General features: G+C 45.8%; 1 protein-coding gene across 1 annotated transcript in view; it reads left to right on the top strand.

Annotated features, from left to right (window-relative positions):
• Positions 1-17,911, top strand: part of KIF26B (kinesin family member 26B) — a 561,334-nt gene that overhangs the window by 250,606 nt on the left and 292,817 nt on the right. Inside the window, exon 4 of the mRNA XM_005539602.5 lies at positions 15,752-15,918. Within this exon, the coding sequence (XP_005539659.3) occupies positions 15,752-15,918 (167 nt within the window). The remainder of the gene's footprint in view (positions 1-15,751; positions 15,919-17,911) is intronic.

The following is a 17,911-nucleotide window of genomic DNA, read 5'->3' as shown; positions in this document are numbered from 1 at the left end:
AACATTACCATACTTCTTAAAGCATTCTTAATGGTATTTTTACTAGTGAAATAGAAAATGAAAACATGCACGTGTAAATAAGTATTTTATTAATCCTCCAAATGCACTTGGGTAAACCAGTATAGAAAACCATCAGATGCAAAGTCTGTCATGGGTCTGGTGACAAGATTAGGATCAGTCCTAATTAGGATTATTGAAACAGAGTTTCCCAGGAAACAACCGTGACAAGCTGTTCTTTGAATTCTGGACATGTAGGAATGATGTGAAAGTTTAGATTGTGAGCCTTATAGAGTAAGGGATCCGAAACTCCAAAGGGAATAGGCAGAAGAACAATTTCAAATATCTTCACGAGAGCAGCCCACAACTGTTTGCCCGCCCGTGTGCAGGTTTGCAATTAGAGGCTTTAGAGCATTGGTTTGGATTCTTAAGCCATTTTCATTTGAGGAGAAAGATGCCGGAGAGTTTTGGTTAATATTCTTATGGCAGGTCTGTGATTTTGCAAGCTAGGATGCAGAGAGGTTAATTGACTTTATTACGGTCCCACAGCTGGTCATTTGGGTAGAACCGAGCCTCTGGCTTGTGGCTGATCTACAGAGACTCTTTTTCTCCCTCTCTGTATTTCTAGGATTTTCAGTCATTTCACAGTTCTGCTGTCCTATTGGTTTTTTTTTTTTTTTTAAATGCATGAATAAGTGCTGCAATTAACGGACTGTGGCATGCACTAGGTGTGTGAATCGGAATCACTCACCCCACCAATTTCAACTTCTCTGTCTTCATGTTTCTGCATGGAACGGCCTAGAATAGATCTAAGGACTTTTCCAACTCCTTTTTGAAAAATTGCTTTCTGAGTTGTGTAGGATTTGGTATTCCTGCAGTTGGTAAACAAAATACAAAGTTTGGTGTCAAGTCAAAACTGGAGCCATGTAAGCCATGGCATTACTCTGGAACAATCAGCTGACTCTGAAACAGTTCTCGTTCACCGTGCGCAGTGTGGGAGGTGTTTCCCAGTTTGGTAGCGAATTTTTTTTTTTTTTTTTTTGAGACGGAGTCTCGCTCTGTCGCCTAGGCTGGAGTGCAGTGGCGCGATCTCAGCTCACTGCAAGCTCCGCCTCCCGAGTTTACACCATTCTCCTGCCTCAGCCTCCCGAGTAGCTGGGACTACAGGTGCCGCCACCTCGCCCGGCTAGTTTTTTGTATTTTTAGTAGAGACGGGGTTTCACCGTTGTTAGCCAGGATGGTCTCGGCCTCCTGACCTCATGATCCACCCATCTCAGCCTCCCAAAGTGCTGGGATTACAGGCGTGAGCCACCGTGCCCGGCCTTTTTTTTTTTTTTTTTTTTTTTTTTGGCATTTTTGATATGTTTGTATGTTTTTGCACAAAGGCCACTCAAAAGTTAAGTCGGGGCATCTTTTCGAGATGTCATGGGAATATCTGTAAATGTTCCTGCTTTAGATTGGATTATGACTTTAGGAAGCACAGGGCATGTTCAGCCACATGGCCTCCGATCATCCTATGTGCAGTCTCACACGTTCCCCTCTCTGGGGAAATTGAGGCAAGGAGAGGGGAAATGACTCGCCCACAGCTTCCCATGTTGCTCCCACCAAGCCAGGCCCAGAATTAGTTCTTAACACTTAATGCAAAATTTACCACGGGCCTGATGCCTGACACACCCTTTGCTAGGCACTGGGATTACAGTGACAATTTGATTTAGTCCAGCCTGTCTCCCATTTGGGCATCTCCTTCGTGGCTGTGACGTGGGGTTGCTCAGGGTATAACACTCTGCTGGTTGCCTTGAACGTTTCCCAAGCATTAGCCAAGACTTAGGTGAAGAACTTGGACATGGAGGTGACGTAGGCCCTGGGAAGGGACCGCCTAGAGATGCATGATGATGGGCTCCACAGGCAAGAAAGACATGGCAGATTAAACATGGATGGAAAAGGCTATGATCTGTATTAGAATTAAATGCTGCAGCAGCTCCAGCTAATCTAATGTTCAGTCTCTTAATCTCATTGTCTTTCCCCTTGGCAGCATAACTAATAAACAATGCCATTCTGCAAAAGTTATATGAAGCAAGTATTCAATAGTCAAAAATTCCAAGCTCTTTTCTTCAAAGGTTAGGTCTATTTTTTATTTTATTTTATTATTTATTATTATTATTTTTTGATACAGAGTCTTGCCCTGTTGCCCAGGCTGGAGTGCAGTGGTGCGATCTCGGCTCACTGCAGCTTCTGCCTGCCGGGTTCAAGAGATTCTTCTGCCTCAGCCTCCCGAGTAGCTGGGACTACAGGTGTGCACCACCATGCATGGCTAATTTTTGTATTTTTAGTAGAGATGAGGTTTTACCATGTTGGCCAGGTTGGTCTCGAACTCCTGACCTCAAGTGATCTGCCTGCCTTGGCCTCCCAAAGTGCTGGGATGACAGGTGTGAGCCACTGTGCCCAGCCCAGGTCTATTTTTTAAATGGATAAAAGAAAGAGGATGGCTCAATTTTGTGACAGGGTCTTTAAATTTGTCGGTTTGTACATTTCAGCTTCCAGTGCCCCAGAGCTCTGGTTGTAGCTGAAACTCATGCCTGGTATGGGGAAGAACCAGGGCAGGGTGGGGGGCTTTAGCCTCTGGGCTTGGTTTCTCCTCTCCTGGAACCTGTATCCTATGTTTACTTGCCCCGTGTTCCAGAGAATTCCAGCCCTGCAGCTCTGGCTGTCACATCTCACACTCAGACTGACTGAGGTGAACAATTACTGGTTTTCTCTCCCCATTTTCACCTCTTTGTGTACATTGCTTTTTGCTTTTCTCTTTTTTCTTCTTTCTCCCGTTTCTCTCTTTCTTTTTGTTCTTGTCTCGCTTTGTTCCTTGTTTGCCCTTTCTTCCCCGACTCCAGCAATTTGTCTTACTACCACTATATTGAATTACGTATATGCCAAAACATGTTAGTTTATTCAATAAAGCTTTCTGTACCTTATTCACCATGTTAAAAATCAAGTGAAAACAAACGTTCATCCCTTAAAAAGAAACAGAACTCCAACAACCCCAACCCAACTAAATTAAGTCCATTCCTATTTTTATACATCTGTTAATGTATGAATTAATGTATTTATTAGATAAACTCTATATCCAGACACTGTCCTATGCTGGTAATATTAAGGAGAACAGACATAGTCCCTAAGGTCCTAGGGTTGACCATTTACTTGGGGAGAGAGACTGACAACAGGCAGTTACAAAGCAAGACGTGCTGTAGGCCCTGGGATTGCACTGACAGTGTCCACTGTCAGTGGAGTGCTGTGAAGAGGGTGGTGCTGATCCTTCAGTCCGGGGAACAAGCAGTCGAGACATGCTTCCTGGGGCACTGGCTCTTGGTTGACTATATGGGGGTGAGAAACAACGGTAGCCTTCCCCCAATAGAAGAGCCACCCTCAGGTGATTCTGTACATAGGAACTGGCCTAGGAGTAGCCTCTGGCCCAGCCCTGACATCAGGGTTGAGTTGATTAGGGTTGTGATTTCATCTTGACTACTCAGTCTGAGTTTGCTGAGTTGCAAATTGAAAGTGAAAACAATTACATCCAGATTCAGACCATTTGATTTTATTTTCACTTGATTGTAAACATCACAAAACACTGGATAGAGAGAGCCTATTGTGCTCAGTTATTCAAATAATCCTAATTATGATCACTTATTCAAATGATTCTCTTTTTTTTTTTTTTTGAGATGGAGTTTTGCTCTTGTTGCCCAGGCTGGAGAGCAATGGTGTGATCTCGGCTCACTGCAACCTCTGCCTCCCGGGTTCAAGCTATTCTCCTGCCTCAGCCTCCCGAGTAGCTGAGATTACAGGTGTGCACCACCATGCCTGGCTAATTTTGTATTTTTAGCAGAGACGGGGTTTCTCTCTCTCTCCAACTCCTGATTTCAGGTGATCTGCCCGCCTCGGCCTCCCAAAGTGCTAGGATTACAGGCGTGAGCTACCACATCCAGCCTTCAAAAGATTCTTAAATGATTAAAAAAAAAATGATTAAAAAATTTAAATGATTAAAAAAAAAAGATTCTTTTTTTTTCCTGATGTAATCTCACTCTGTCGCCTAGGCTGGAGTGCAGTGGTGCGATCTCAGCTCACTGCAACCTCCGCCTCCTGGGTTCAAGTGATTCTCCTGTCTCAGCCTCCCAAGTAGCTGGGCTTACAAGAGCGCGCTGCCACGCCCGGTTAATTTTTGTACTTTTGGTAGAGACGGAGTTTTGCCATGTTGGCCAGGCTGGTCTCAAACTCCAGACCCTAAGTGATTCCCCCACCCCGGCCTCCCAAAGTGCTGGGATTACAGGCGTGAGCCACCGCGCCCAGCCTCAAATGATTCTTTTTTTAAAATAAAATCTTTTGCTGTCAGCACATGTTCTGGAGAGGGTAGCTGTACTTGAGCTGCACATTCTCTCGATGATGTGGCCCACGGGCCTTCCCTGCCCCAGGGCTTTCCACGTGGCAGACAGAAGTGAAGCTCTTACTCCATCCCAGTTCTGCTTACTTCATAGGGTTGTTGTCAGGATTAAATGTGACAATACATATAAAGCTCTTAGAACAGAAGCCGGCTCATGGTAAGTGCTCAAAAGTGGTAATGATGGTGATGATGATGACCTATGAGGCCGCCTGTTTCACGTCTTCAGAGGCCTCTGAGGCTGAAGCTGATCTCATCATGTCAACTGGACCCCTTGTTTCATTATACACCCTGGCTGTGTCACTGAAAACGCACCCCAGAACATCACTGAGGAAGAAGTATTGAGATCCAGCACACCTGCACGGTGAATTCACATGCATGTGTGCAAATACCACAAGCTTCACGGTGGGACTGCGTCATCTGTTCTAGGAGACTCTTTAAAAAGCTTGATCTCTACCTGAAGCCGCACATGCTGGAACTAAGAAATCTAAGCGAGGAACCCCAAACAGACATGCAGTTGGCCCTTTGCTGAATCGGGCATCTGGGTCCTTCCTGGAGCAGGCAGGCGGGCGGCCCTGCCCCTTTACCTTCTGGCAACACAAAGGATGAAAGAAAACAGTTATCAGGTGCTGAGGGGCCCGATCTGAGCCCCGATAATGGGAATCCTGAAACATGAGCGCCTCTTCTGTTTGCAGAGTGTCATCATGCAGGGCAGCGCGCTGGAGGTAGGGCTATAAATTGAGGGTGAAGGAAAGGCAGCCCTCCTAGGCCCTGCGTATCGCCAGTTGTGGAATTCTCTTTTGCAAGAGGTCACTGAGTCAAATGCTGTGGATGGATAATTTTATGGCCACTAATAAAATTTATAGCCAAAGCAAGCTAAGATAATAAGGGTCATCAAACGTCCAGCCCTGGGACATAAGAATCCCATCATGGCCTGGGGTGCTGGCTGGGGGTGCTGGACGGCACAGAGAGGAGTTTATCTGTCTGACTCAAGGCCAGCCTCAGAGTCTCAGAGTCTCAGAGGTGATTTGTGTCCACATGAGCTGCGCGGACTAGGCCAGGTCTGGGGCAGGCTTCAGCTTGGCCAGTAACTGCTGTTTCTCTGCAGACAGTATACCAACAGCAGCACGAAAAAGCTATATCTTATTTAAATGCCTAAAAGCAAATCGTGAGCCTAAGAAAAGATCTGAACCACCTCAGCTCTGGAATACTACATTAGGGAAGGAATGCTAACTGGTCATTCACGTGTGACTTGGCAGGTATGAGGGAAGATAAAGAGGACGCAAATATTGCTCATGCAAGTATAAAGAAATCAGATGATGTTTGACCAGAGAGTTGGGTTTGTGTGGGGGCTTTCCCCTGCCCATCTCCTGCCTCTTCACTGAGCTTGGCTCCCCTCTTGAGTTTCCTTCCCATCTCAGCTCTTCCTCCCGCAGGCCTGGGGCATAGGCAAAGTGAGGTCTTGTCACTGAGGCCACCCTGCAGAACACACCTCGTAACATGTAGAGAGGCATGTCAGTCACTGGAAGACAGAAACTCTGGGTTCTTGGCCCTCTTCTCTTGACTCGGGCCTCACCATTGACGGTCCTTATGACCACACTCTCTAAAATGGCACAGCAGGTGTGTAGCCACGTGGAACAAGTTAAGAGCAAGTAACTCTCTGGTGTTGTGGGATTCTCTCTCTCTCTCTTTCTCTTATTTTTTGAGACAGGGTTTCGCTCTGTCACCCAAGCTGGAGTGTAGTGGCACAATCATAGCTCACTGTAGCCCAACCTCCCTGGCTCAAGAGATCCTCCCACCTCAGCCTCCTGAGTAGCTGGAATTACAGGTGTGCACCACCATGCCCGGCGAATTTTTGTATTTTTGGTAGAGACAGGGTGAGCTCAAGCGATCTGTCTGCCTTGGCCTCCCAAAGTGCTAGGACTACAGGCTTGAGCCACCCCACCTGGCCTTTCCTTTTTTATTGTGGTAAAATATATATAACCTAAAATTTACCATCTTCACCATTTTTAAGCCTGTAGTTCTGTGACATTGAGTATATTCACATGGTTATGCAACCATCAGCACCATCCACCACCAAAAGAACTTTCTCATCTTCCCAAACCAAAACTCGGCCTATGTTAACAATAACTCTATGAACTTGACTATTTCAGGTACTTCAGATAAGTGGAATCATACAATATTTGCTCTTCTGTATTATTTTTAAATAAAAACTCTTTGGATGAGATAGCTCAGGGAAAATCCATTTTATTGCCCTAGTTTTTAGTACATTTTATTCAAGCAAGAACCCAGCAATAGTTAACCTGCTGCAGTGTCTACTGAGACTTCTAAACCAAAACGTGTCTTGCTGATGCCAGCTTTTGCCCTCATCACAAATTCTGCTTAGGAAAGTTTCATGACATGCCACCGCAGGCCTGACCCTGCCTGGGAAAGGCATCACCGCAGTTCTGCGTAGCCCCGGTGTGCGGGAAGGAAAGACATGGGTGAGAGTGAAGTCTAAATGGATCAACAGGTTTGCCTGATACCTCGGGGTCAGGAAGCACGGTAAGAAAGAGTTGAGTGGAATCGCTTAGTGAGGACTGAGGCCTGCCTGATCCAGAGGAGACACCGACAGACACATACACTGCAGAAGAGGACGCCGTCCCCAGTTAGGAGGCATCCCAGTGCTTCCCTCCTCAGTGGGTCATTTCATCTGTTTCTCTGCCTGCAAGGATGAAATAAACATAACTCATAAAACGGAGCATTTCACTTCCCTGGGGGAGTGGCATTGAAGCGAGAGGCAGGTATCTGTGGTTGTCACAGCAAGAATCCTCTGTAGCTGCTTGCCCTTGGCCTGGAAGGAAGGGTCTGGTGGGGTGACAAGGTGACATCTGCTCCTTAGCGGGAGCCTGTTCTTGGAGACCCCTCTGCCAGACACGTTTTTATAGTCAGCTCCAGAAGTGACTTGATGTGGGGATCCTGCAGTCAAAGCAAAGACTCGTGCATAGAAAGGGACACCATTTTTTTTCTCTCTGTCCCTGCTATGAGCAAAAGCTGAATAAGGCTTATGTGGACTCTCACTACATCACGATGACTGGAGTAAGGTGCCCGCTGTCTGTCGTCGTCAGCTTTCTATTTTGTGTCTCACTGCAGTGGAACCTCGGCGTGATCAACTCTACATTATTGAACTTTGATCTGGGTGTGCCTTGTTTGATCTCTTCCTTTAAAGATTGACTTTCATAATTTATGTTTTATAGAATATACAGAAGTCTATTCTGGCATATTCTAAGAGCATAACAACTGACAGCATAGACACATCCTAAGACAATACTAAGGGTTTACAAATTAGCTGTGAATGGTCTTTTCCAAGATAATCGTGAGTTGATTTGTCCTTACCTGGATCAAAAATTTTTATGAAGCACCCACTGTTTACAAAACTATAAAAGCATTAGGTAACAGTGTAGGTAGCAGATAGCAATAAAAGATGTCCCAAGGCAGTGAGATATTAATTGTGTAAGAGAAAATGTTATTAAATGTTATTTTCTGGGATTTGAGGAGGGGGAGGATGTCATTAAGTGTCATTAATTAAAGACTGAGTAGGAAGCAATTGCTCTCCGTAGATGTCTCTACACAGGAAACAGATACTGTTTGGTGTTCCCTGCTGCCTTGGCCGAGTCAGAGGGAGGTGGCTTTCTGGCTCAGTAATGCCGTTGAGGACGAATGCCCATGCCGACACACTCCAGTAGCTCTCAGAGTCCTTCCTTCAGTATGGAAGCTAAAGGTCAGCGGCTTCCAGACTGCCATTTGTGATGTGGAGGCAGCCTTAGGAAGAACCACACGTCTCTTATCTTGATTCTGTGGTCAAGATCGTAACCACATTTGGGATTCTCTCCCTCTTTGGGGATGAGGACCAAGCTCCTCATACTGAGGTGTCAGTGTAGACATTTAAATGTGGTTGAAAGACGTGTATTAAAAGTTAAAATAGAGGGAGAAGCTTTCTTTCGATGTGATCTGTGACAAGCAGACTTTCACTGCTCATTAATGGTGCATGGAGTTCTCATGCACATTGAGAATGTCACATGCACACGCACGTGCACACGTGTTAACACCTGTGCAAACACACATGTGTACCCTGTCTCTGCAGCCTAGTCCCTTTTGCTGCCACCCGTATTCATTTTACCACCACCCCGAGGGATATGATGTGCTGTTTGGAAAGTAACAGATACTCTTAAGGAGTGAAATGGTCCCCTGTAATCAAGACGGAGAGCTAAAAACAGGTTTCAATCAGAACTAAACCAAGTAAAATCTGCTGGTGAAAATTTAGTCCCCCTAAAGCTTGTGATTAGGACCACTTAGTGTGTTTTCAGCCACTGCTCTTAGACGGTGACAGTGACACATGCATGTAACCAAGATAATGAGGCCTTTCCCCAGCACTGTAGGGTTTTCTAACGTGTTAGATGGATATTTGGAGGTTTTCTCAGGAAGAATCATGTATCTTTCACAGTATTGCAAGAGAAGAAATAAATTCCTAAGAGTCTAACATGCAGATGTAAGCCATAGTCCTTTAAAAATGAGGCTTTTGGCCGGGTACAGTGGCTCATGCCTGTAATCCCGGCACCTTGGGAGGCCGAGGTGGATGGATCACAAGGTCAGGAGTTTGAGACCAGCCTGGTCAATATGGTAAACCCCGTGTCTACTAAAAAAACCAGAAAAATTAGCTGGGCATGGTGGCCTCCACCTGTAATCCCAGCTACTCGGGAGGCTGAGGCAGTAGAATCGCTTGAACCTGGAAGGCGGAAGTTGCAGTGAGCCAAAGATTGTGCCACTGCCCTCCACCCTGGGCGACAGAGCAAGACTCCATCTCAAAAATAGATAGATAGATAGATAGATAGATAGATAGATAGATAGATAGATAGATAAATAACAAAAGTAAGCCTCTTGATTCAGAATTATGCAGTGAGGCTCAAATTTCAGGAGAACACCCTCTAATAGTGGACTGTAGGGAGGGCTCTGAGGGCAGTCTCGAGTTAGGAAGTGGTCCTGAAGGAGATAGTGAAGGGAGGGAAACTGAATTGAGGGCTGACACGCCGCGCAGAAGCCACCTCAGCTGAACAGATCACCATTCCAAACCTGGCTCCTCCTCCTACTAGCTGGTTTCCCTTGGGGAAGAAGCTCAACCTCTCTGACCCTCAGTTCCCTCTTTGGTGAAATGGTTGAATTGTCTTGGAATCCACAGGTGACAGCCTCAGGACTGCAATGAGGAATCTGTATGCATCCACTAAAGCCCGTCCTTAGCTCTGTCTTGTGGCTGCTCACCTGGCCTGGAGGCCCGAGATGGGGCGGGAGAAGGGGCAGGGTTCCTCCGGGAGCTCATCCCCACGCCCAGTAGAGTTAGCATAACATCCAGAGTGATCTTTATTATAGGTAGCAGCAAGAAGCAGGTCCCTCTTGGAAAGACTTGCTGTGAAGTGTGGAGAGTCCACTGACTAGTAGGAAAGGCCACTGCCTTGAGATGAAATTCCAAAGCCAAAAGGAGAAGTGCTGTTGAGGAGGTGAGATGCGGGAGGTCAACTCCTCAAATCAATCCTTCCAAGAATTCAGGGGAAGCCACTCCTGAGAACCGACTGGACGTGGGAAGGCCGAGGAGCGGAGGGACGGAGGTGGGAAGGCTGAAGAGCGGAGGGACGGAGGTGGGAAGGCTGAAGAATCGAGGGACGGGGGTGGGAAGGCCGAGGAGCGGAGGGACGGAGGTGGGAAGGCCGAAGAGCGGAGGGACGGAGGTGGGAAGGCCGAAGAGTGGAGGGAGTTCACAGTGAGGGCCCGAGGTGCGTGGGGCCCGTTTGTGTTGGTCTGAGCAGGGCTGAAGCCGTGGGTCCAGGGCCTCTTTCCTTCAGAAACAGTCGGAAGTGACCAAGCTTCAGCTCCCCCTCTTCCCCAGGCCTCGGCACCCAGGCCCAGTGCTGTGGGGCTCCCGCATGGGACCTGAGAAGGGGAATATGGAGTCTTCCTTCTTGGCCCCACAGAGGCCTCTTTGACCTCAGGATTTGGCGAGAAACACATTTTGGAAGCTTCCTCATTTCCAAGTCACAGATAATATTTGTATACACACACACACTCTCTCTCTCTCTCTCTCTCTCATTTTAGAAAAGGGAGAGAACGTTTGTCTCTGGCTGACTACAAGTTTATCTACCTTCCTTTCAAATCTCCTGAGGACAGAGACTAAGCAAAGTTTACCTTTTGTCATCCCCCAAGTCTGTCTGGTGCTCAGGTTATTCAGTAAACTTCAGTAACTGAGGTCAGGGGGTAGAAGGAAGGGAAAAGAAAAAAGGGAATCAGAGGCCTGTGTTTCCAGCTGAACTTCCTTACTTGACAGCTGAGTGGCTTTGGACCAATCATCGGACTCCTCTCCTCGCCTCTGTGTTCTCATCTGTGAAGTGGAAACTATAGCCAACCTGTCTACATAACTGAATGTTGTTTCCAACGAGCCTTCTATGAGGAAGGAGAGGTTTATCAGCAGCAAAGGGATAGACGCATCTGAGAGCATCCCTTAAGCTGTGAATGGCTGTTGAATTGTCACAGAATATGGATCACTGCCATTCTTTGCTTGACATAAAAACCACTCAGGGACAAACTGTCACTGTTTCAGAGAGCTTCAGAAAGAATTTGGATTGGAGTGGTTCTTTCATAGCCAGATCTCATACAGTAGGTCATTGTTTTTGTTTCTTTGATTAATAGGACAATTCAGTTACAACCGATGGTATTGTAACCCTGTAACCCTCGAGAGGGTTTGCAGAGCTAAGGAAAAGTAAATTCCTGTTAACAAGCATCTTGGTGGCAAGCAAGATGGCACCTTGGTAAGAAGTTATCCATCAAAACTCAGCACTCCAAAGACCTGCACACCAGTGTGTGTGGGAAAAACGACACTTGGTTTAACAGGGAGGCTCCTTCTCTCTCAGAATCATCTACAATGGACATGATTGTAATTGTTGAAGAAGCTACAGCTGCTTCTACTGACAGCAAGCCTAGCTCTTCTGTTTTTCAGAATTATAAAAATGCAGCTAAACAGAGATAATGGAAGTTGCTTTTGGAGAGCTATCTTGCAGACTGTCTTTGCACAAGATATTGACAAGAAATGTCTACACATTTCTTAGAGCCTCTTGAATCTTCAGCATCTACTTTTTTTTTTTTTTTTTTTTTTTTTGCCTGACGTATACCAAGCACCCAACACGTGGCTGTTCACACAAATGAATGAACAAATGAACTAGTAGACTAACAAAGAGGCAGCTCTTGATCCCCAAACATTGTGGAGCCAAAACCCTATACTTTGACAATGATGAGGATGCGAGAAAAGACTGTCATAGTTTAAGAATCAAACAAAATAGGCCAGATGCAGCGGCTCACGCCTGTAATCCCAGCACTTTGGGAGGCTGAGGTGGGCAGATCACCCGAGGTCGGGAGTTCCAGATTAGCCTGGCCACCATGGAGAAACCCCATCTCTACTAAAAATACAAAAAAAAAAAAAAAAAAAAAAAAAAAATTAGCCAGGCCCAGAGGCGCATGCCTGTAATCCCGGCTACTTGGGAGACTGAGGTAGGAGAATCGCTTGAACGTGGGAGGCGGAGGCTGCAGTGAGCCAAGATCGCGCCACTGCACACCAGCCTGGGCAAGAAGAGCAAGACTCTGTCTCAAAAAAAAAAAAAAGAATCAAACAAAATAGAAAAGCAATGAAATGTTTTAAAGAAATGATTCTTACTTAAAAGACTTAAGAAAATTTATGTAGATACATGTGAGCAGTAGAAAAAGAATAGCTCAGATTTATTCCACAAACATGTTTTGAGCATCTTTGTGTGCCAGCCGTTGCACTGACCTTGGTATACAGTGATATACAGAGCAAACCAGCCCTAGACCTAGAGACCTGGGGCTTTTGTGTAGTGGGAGAAAATGACTTACTAATAAATGCATAATATGAACCAAAGCGGAGATGCTGAGGGAAGAGATTGAGGTGCTGTAAAAGCATCCAGCCGAGGAAGCATGGGCTGGAAGAAGGCTTCTCGGAGGAAGTGAGGCTTGAGCTTACATCTGCAGGAAAAGTAGGAGCGTTTCACATGGAGGGCAAAGGCCCCACGGCGGAAGGAGCAGGAGGTGGGTTTGAGGACCTTGCCGGAGGCTGGAGCCCTGGAGTGTGAGACTGAGGGCGAGGTAAATTAGCAGTTGCTGTAGCCAGATCATGGCCTGTTATTTCTGAAAGTCTGTAATCTCTGAAGAGGATACTAGGCATAAATACAAATGAGAACATGATCTTTTAGGTGGTGAGAGTCTATAGAGTAGGCATTTGGAGGGATGCCGTCTCCCCATTGTGGAACCAGCAGAACAAAATCTAAAGAATGCACAAAAGAAACCAAAAAAATGAGCTGTCAGGTTCTAAGGAGGGAGAGAGTGTGATGGGAAGCACTCACCATGAAAAATAAGAACATGGACCTGCCCCCGCCCTGTCGTGATACTGGCTGTGTCTGAAACATGGGGCAGGAAAGGCAGCGTGACTAGGAAGATGTGCAATTTTAATTTTACATACTATTTGGTTTCTTTGAGAAAATATTTTCTAAGGTAAAAAATGTTAACATTTGTGAATGGTGGTAGTGGATACATGTGTATGTTTTATTGTTTGATTTTTTTTTTCTATATATCACATTTTTTAATTAGAAGGGGAAGACTTTTTTTTTTTTTTTTTAAATTAGAAGAGGGGCAGTTAGAGGAAGGAGGTAGGTGCTAGAAATGGTTTAGGAGTCAGGGTGCTGCTCCTAGATACAGATTGGCTTGGGCAAATCGCTTCTCTGGTCTTCAGGTGTCTTATCTAAGGAGAAGAGTTTTGACGATGATGATGTTGGAAATCTCTTCTAGCTCTAGAACATTCTGTGATCCTAATTTTTGAAAACAGTTGATGATTGAATAGTTCTATTTATAGCCTTGGGAATTCAGTGTCTCATGCCCACTAATCCCCGATTCTTTAAAAGTAAGAGAAACAATCTTGCTTGGCACAAGACAGCCAGTAGCTCTCTAGTCAGGAAGCTCGTGCATTGAAATTCATCTGCCTGGTGACATTTTCGAAAGCTGTGAACCCACAGGTTGCTCACATCCCTTCTGGAGCAGATGTGGGAATCTGGACCCACCCAGAAAGCTGTGACTGTGTGTCAGGCATCCTGCCATTCGCCACATGCGTTCCAGCGGCTTCTTTCTGGCTTTGCAGGGCACCTGCAAGACAGTTTATGCATAAGGAATCCCTTCCCTCCAAATTTTAGATGAGAAATACAGTAACGAAAGGAAACAACCCAAGCAGACTGGCTTGTTTCACATGTCACCATGTGTCAAAAATCAGATGTATGTCTTAGATTCTTGGGGAAAAAAAGTCCCATGAATTTGGGAGTTTTGTTTTGTCTTTGGACATGGTCCAGGAGGCATGATGCACCCCCTGGAGCTTCATCAATACTATTGAGTGGGGATGACGGTGTGCATCGCGTGTCCTCAGCTTTCCAGTTGTCTCAGCTGCACCCTCCAGGCTGGGGCCCCGTTCCGCAGGGACAGTAGCAGCCAGTGGATGGGAGCCCGCACCCCACAGCAGCAAAGGAAGCCCGAGGAGAGGCTCTGCAGGCTCTCTGCTCAGTCAGCAGGAATGTCCTCTGGGCCAGCAGCTGCCTTTGCAGCCTTGTCTCCAGTTTCTCTCACTTGGGTCAAGTTTCCTTACAATGCGTTGAATGAATGAGAATAAGAAAGTGTGTGCTGGCAGAATTTCCGTTGAATAATGCCAAGGCTTTCCAAGTAAGAGCATGAATTTCAGTGGAGCAAAGTTCCCAGTCAATGGGACTCAGAGTAATGGCTATTTTGCTAATAATGAAAAGTACAAATGTTTTTACTTTTAAAGGTTCACAAATGCGCTGCTCTTAGGGCTCGCTGGCCTACTCAGTTACAAAGTGGAAACTGTTCCGGATCTTTGCTTTACTGCACTTGTATTTAGTAGGTGATTGGAAACATTTTCCACTTAGCATTTAAGGGTTTGAATAGATTGGTGACTTTTTTTGAACTAAAGTTTCCTCTTTTTTTAAAAAACTAACATTTTTCTTTTTTTTGCAAGTAGACTGAAGATTTAAAGTAACAGGTTTTCCAAATACTTAGACTCTGCCTGCATAATTATTGTATTTGCCGTGTGGTTTAGCACTTTTCCAAAGTGTGTGTGTGTGTGTGTGTATGTATGTATGTATGTATATATATATGTGTATATATATATATATATTCTTTTTTTGAGACGGAGTCTTGCTCTGTCGCCCAGGCTGGAGTGTAGTGGCACCATCTTGGCTCACTGCAAGCTCTGCCTCCCGGGTTCACGCCATTCTCCTGCCTCAGCCTCCCGAGTAGCTGGGACTACAGGCACCGCCACCACGTCCGGCTAGTGTTTTTGTTTTTTTTTTTTAGTAGAGACGGGGTTTCACCGTGTTAGCCAGGATGGTCTCGATCTCCTGACCTTGTGATCCGCCCATCTCGGCCTCCCAAAGTGCTGGGATTACAGGCGTGAGCCACCGCGCCCGGCCCCAAAGTATATTTCTACATAAGATCCTTGTTTTGCCCCAAAGTTTGGTTCTTCACAGCTTATTATGTAGATTTAGGCAAAATGGACCCAGCTCCTTCCACTAGAACTTTCATTATAAAGGCAATCATTTCAAATAAAACAGAAGCCATTTATCTTAATGAACCAGCAGGGAAATGAAGTCTGTTTAAATGATCTCAACCCTTCAAAAAAAATTGGTAATTCATTGTGGCTATATTTATTTTTATTAGTTTCTCTGTGTTGCCTGCTTTATTAACTTTCCACAGCAAATCACCACCACCACCCCACCAAATACTGTTGTATTTTGATTCCTTATGTTCTTTATGAGCAGGCTTACTTCTCCCTTAATGAAACTATGCCTTTGCCACACTCCTCCCTTTCAGAGCATTCGGGGCTATTCCTGGTAAGAAGTCAGCATTAGTTAATGTTACTGTTCTCGTCTTGGGCTGCAAAGAGTGCATGGATAATGGTTCATGTTTTCCCCTCCAAATGGAGGGAAGACACAGACATAATTGAAACTTACAATGTCAGGGGATAATTTTATACCATTATTTTTAATGAAAACGGGGAAGTATCTAGCTAAAATGCTGGAAAACAGCCTTCTAGTAGCCCTAAGCACCCATGTGTAACTGAATGCGGGTGGGATGGAAACCTGTTCCCTCTTGCCTCCCTCCCCCAAATAGAGAGATGCTGTCAGTGGTCAGGAAGTGCGGTGAGCCACAGGTAATGAGCTCCGTATCCATTTTCTTTGTCAGATCTCCCAGCTGATGACAGAGAGTGGCCGGGAGGGGCTGACAGAAGCAGTACTGAACCGCTACAATGCAGACAAGCCTTCCGCCTGCGGCGTCCCAGCCTCCCAGGGCTCCTGCGTGGCCAGCGAGACTTCCACAGGCACGTCAGTGGCCGCCTCCTTCTTTGCACGGTAGGAGAGCTGTTCAGATCCTTGGTTCTTTCCGACGAGCCCACCTGGTTAACCTCTCACATGGACTAGCTCAGCTGAAACACTAGGAGGAGTTTGGGGCCATTCTGTGACATCATTCATTAAAACAGGGTTTTTCAACCCTGGCACTTTGACATCTTGGGCCAGCTGACTGTGGTGGGGGCTGTCCTGTGTGTTATAGGAGGGCTGCAGCATCCGTGGCCTGTACCCCTTGATGTGTGCCCATAGTACCCTCCTCATGTCGTGAACACCAAATGTCTGCAGACATTGTCGGAAACCCCGGGGTTGATAACCGCGGCTCTCTTGATGTGCGGCTCTGCAGATGGTCCTCCTCAGCACAAGGACTTTGGAGAGGCATTCTTCTGGCGGGGGTTTCCAGATTTATCTTCTCGTTACAGAAATCGAACTGCTTAAAAGCTATTAAATGGATGGCGGGTTTTTTCCCCCCTTCTTGACAGATTAGCCAGAGCGTTATCAAATACTATCCAGCTAATCTTGGGAACTTTAAAAATACAAGAAACAAAAAAGAAAGGTATTTCAACAATGTTTTCTGCCTAATTTTAGCAACATGGCAGAGACGGGGCGGGAGACGAAGGACAGCTGAGCAGGAAGGGACTTCAGGAATTGTCTGGTTCCATCTCCTTATTTATGAACGAGGAAACCAAGGACCAGGAAGGTTCAACTAGGAGTGAGTTTATAGCACAGCCAGAAATAGAAACCAGATTCCTCTACATTTTTCTGTATAACTCATGTTTTAATTTGATGCCTAGAACTGAACCTTAGAAAACTTTCTCCGCCTAAGATTTGCAAGCTCCTGAGTAAATAGGACATAGAATAAATACGATAGCATCAGATATGAAATCACAAGACCCTTTGGGTTCAAGTGGCAGTTCTGCCTCAGTTTCTCCATCTATAAAATGAGGATAATACCTACTCTGCAGTGTCTCTCTGAAGACTAAAATAAGGTGGTGATAAATTGTAAAGTACTGTAGAAATGGTTACTACTATTTCAGTAAGAAGGAATATTGTGTGGCTTTGCTTGTTATCTTTATGAATGGTAACATCCAGAACACAAATGTGGGGAAGGGGCTCTGATTAGGACAGCGGCAAGGCAGAGAAGGTCAGAGGGCTAAGACCCTGGATGATGGGACCCTAAAGGCAGCACACGGGGCTTGTTGGAAGACCGGCTTTGAGGGTCTTCACTGTACTTTGGTGCTATGATTATTGTCCTGTGAACACTTGGGACAACTTGAATGTGTGGGAAGTAACAGGAAATATGCACAGGCTGGCCACGCAACAGTGGGGACCATTGTGTTAGCCCTGTCTGGACGTGAATCTCTTTATTGTCCCAGACCATGAAGCGGGGAGTCCAAGCTCACTGGGAGGTCATGTCCATGCCGTTTAGGGAGAGAATGAAGAGAGGGAACAGTTATGAGGACATGTCACAAGCACACAAGCTCCTAGGAGGTTATTAGAACGTGTCCAAAGGAGGCTGACCGAGAAGCCATATGGCATGGCAGGTTCAGTTTGGAGAAGAGAAGGACTCTGGGGTACATCATGGATGCCCTCAGCTATCTCTCAGGCTATTGTATAAATGGAGACTTGGTTGGTTCGGTAGAGCAGCCAGGTATGTAGGCAAAGGCTAAATAATGAGGAGGAGACGGACCTCCCAGCTTAGAATGAAGAACTTGCAATTCCAATGGCTTCAGGAGAGAGTGAGATTTGTGTCCGTAAGGGAGATCAAAGCTATGTTGATGTCGATCCTGGAGGGAACATTCAATGCTCAGATGGGAATTGACTTCTGATGTGCCTTTCTAACCTGAAATTCTTTGAATGTGGAAAGTCTTCCGTTCAGTTCCATCCAGAGAATTTTCCAGAAGGTTGACTGACTCACAAAGTAACCCCAAAGAAGATTTGAAGCAGGAAGAAATAAGAGGTGAGGGTTCCCAATGGGCAGAATTTAAGGGGAACTCAG

This window comes from Macaca fascicularis, chromosome 1, assembly GCF_037993035.2.
Source record: "Macaca fascicularis isolate 582-1 chromosome 1, T2T-MFA8v1.1".
Taxonomy (NCBI): Eukaryota; Metazoa; Chordata; class Mammalia; order Primates; family Cercopithecidae; genus Macaca; species Macaca fascicularis.
This window is presented reverse-complemented; position numbering and strand designations above follow the sequence as displayed.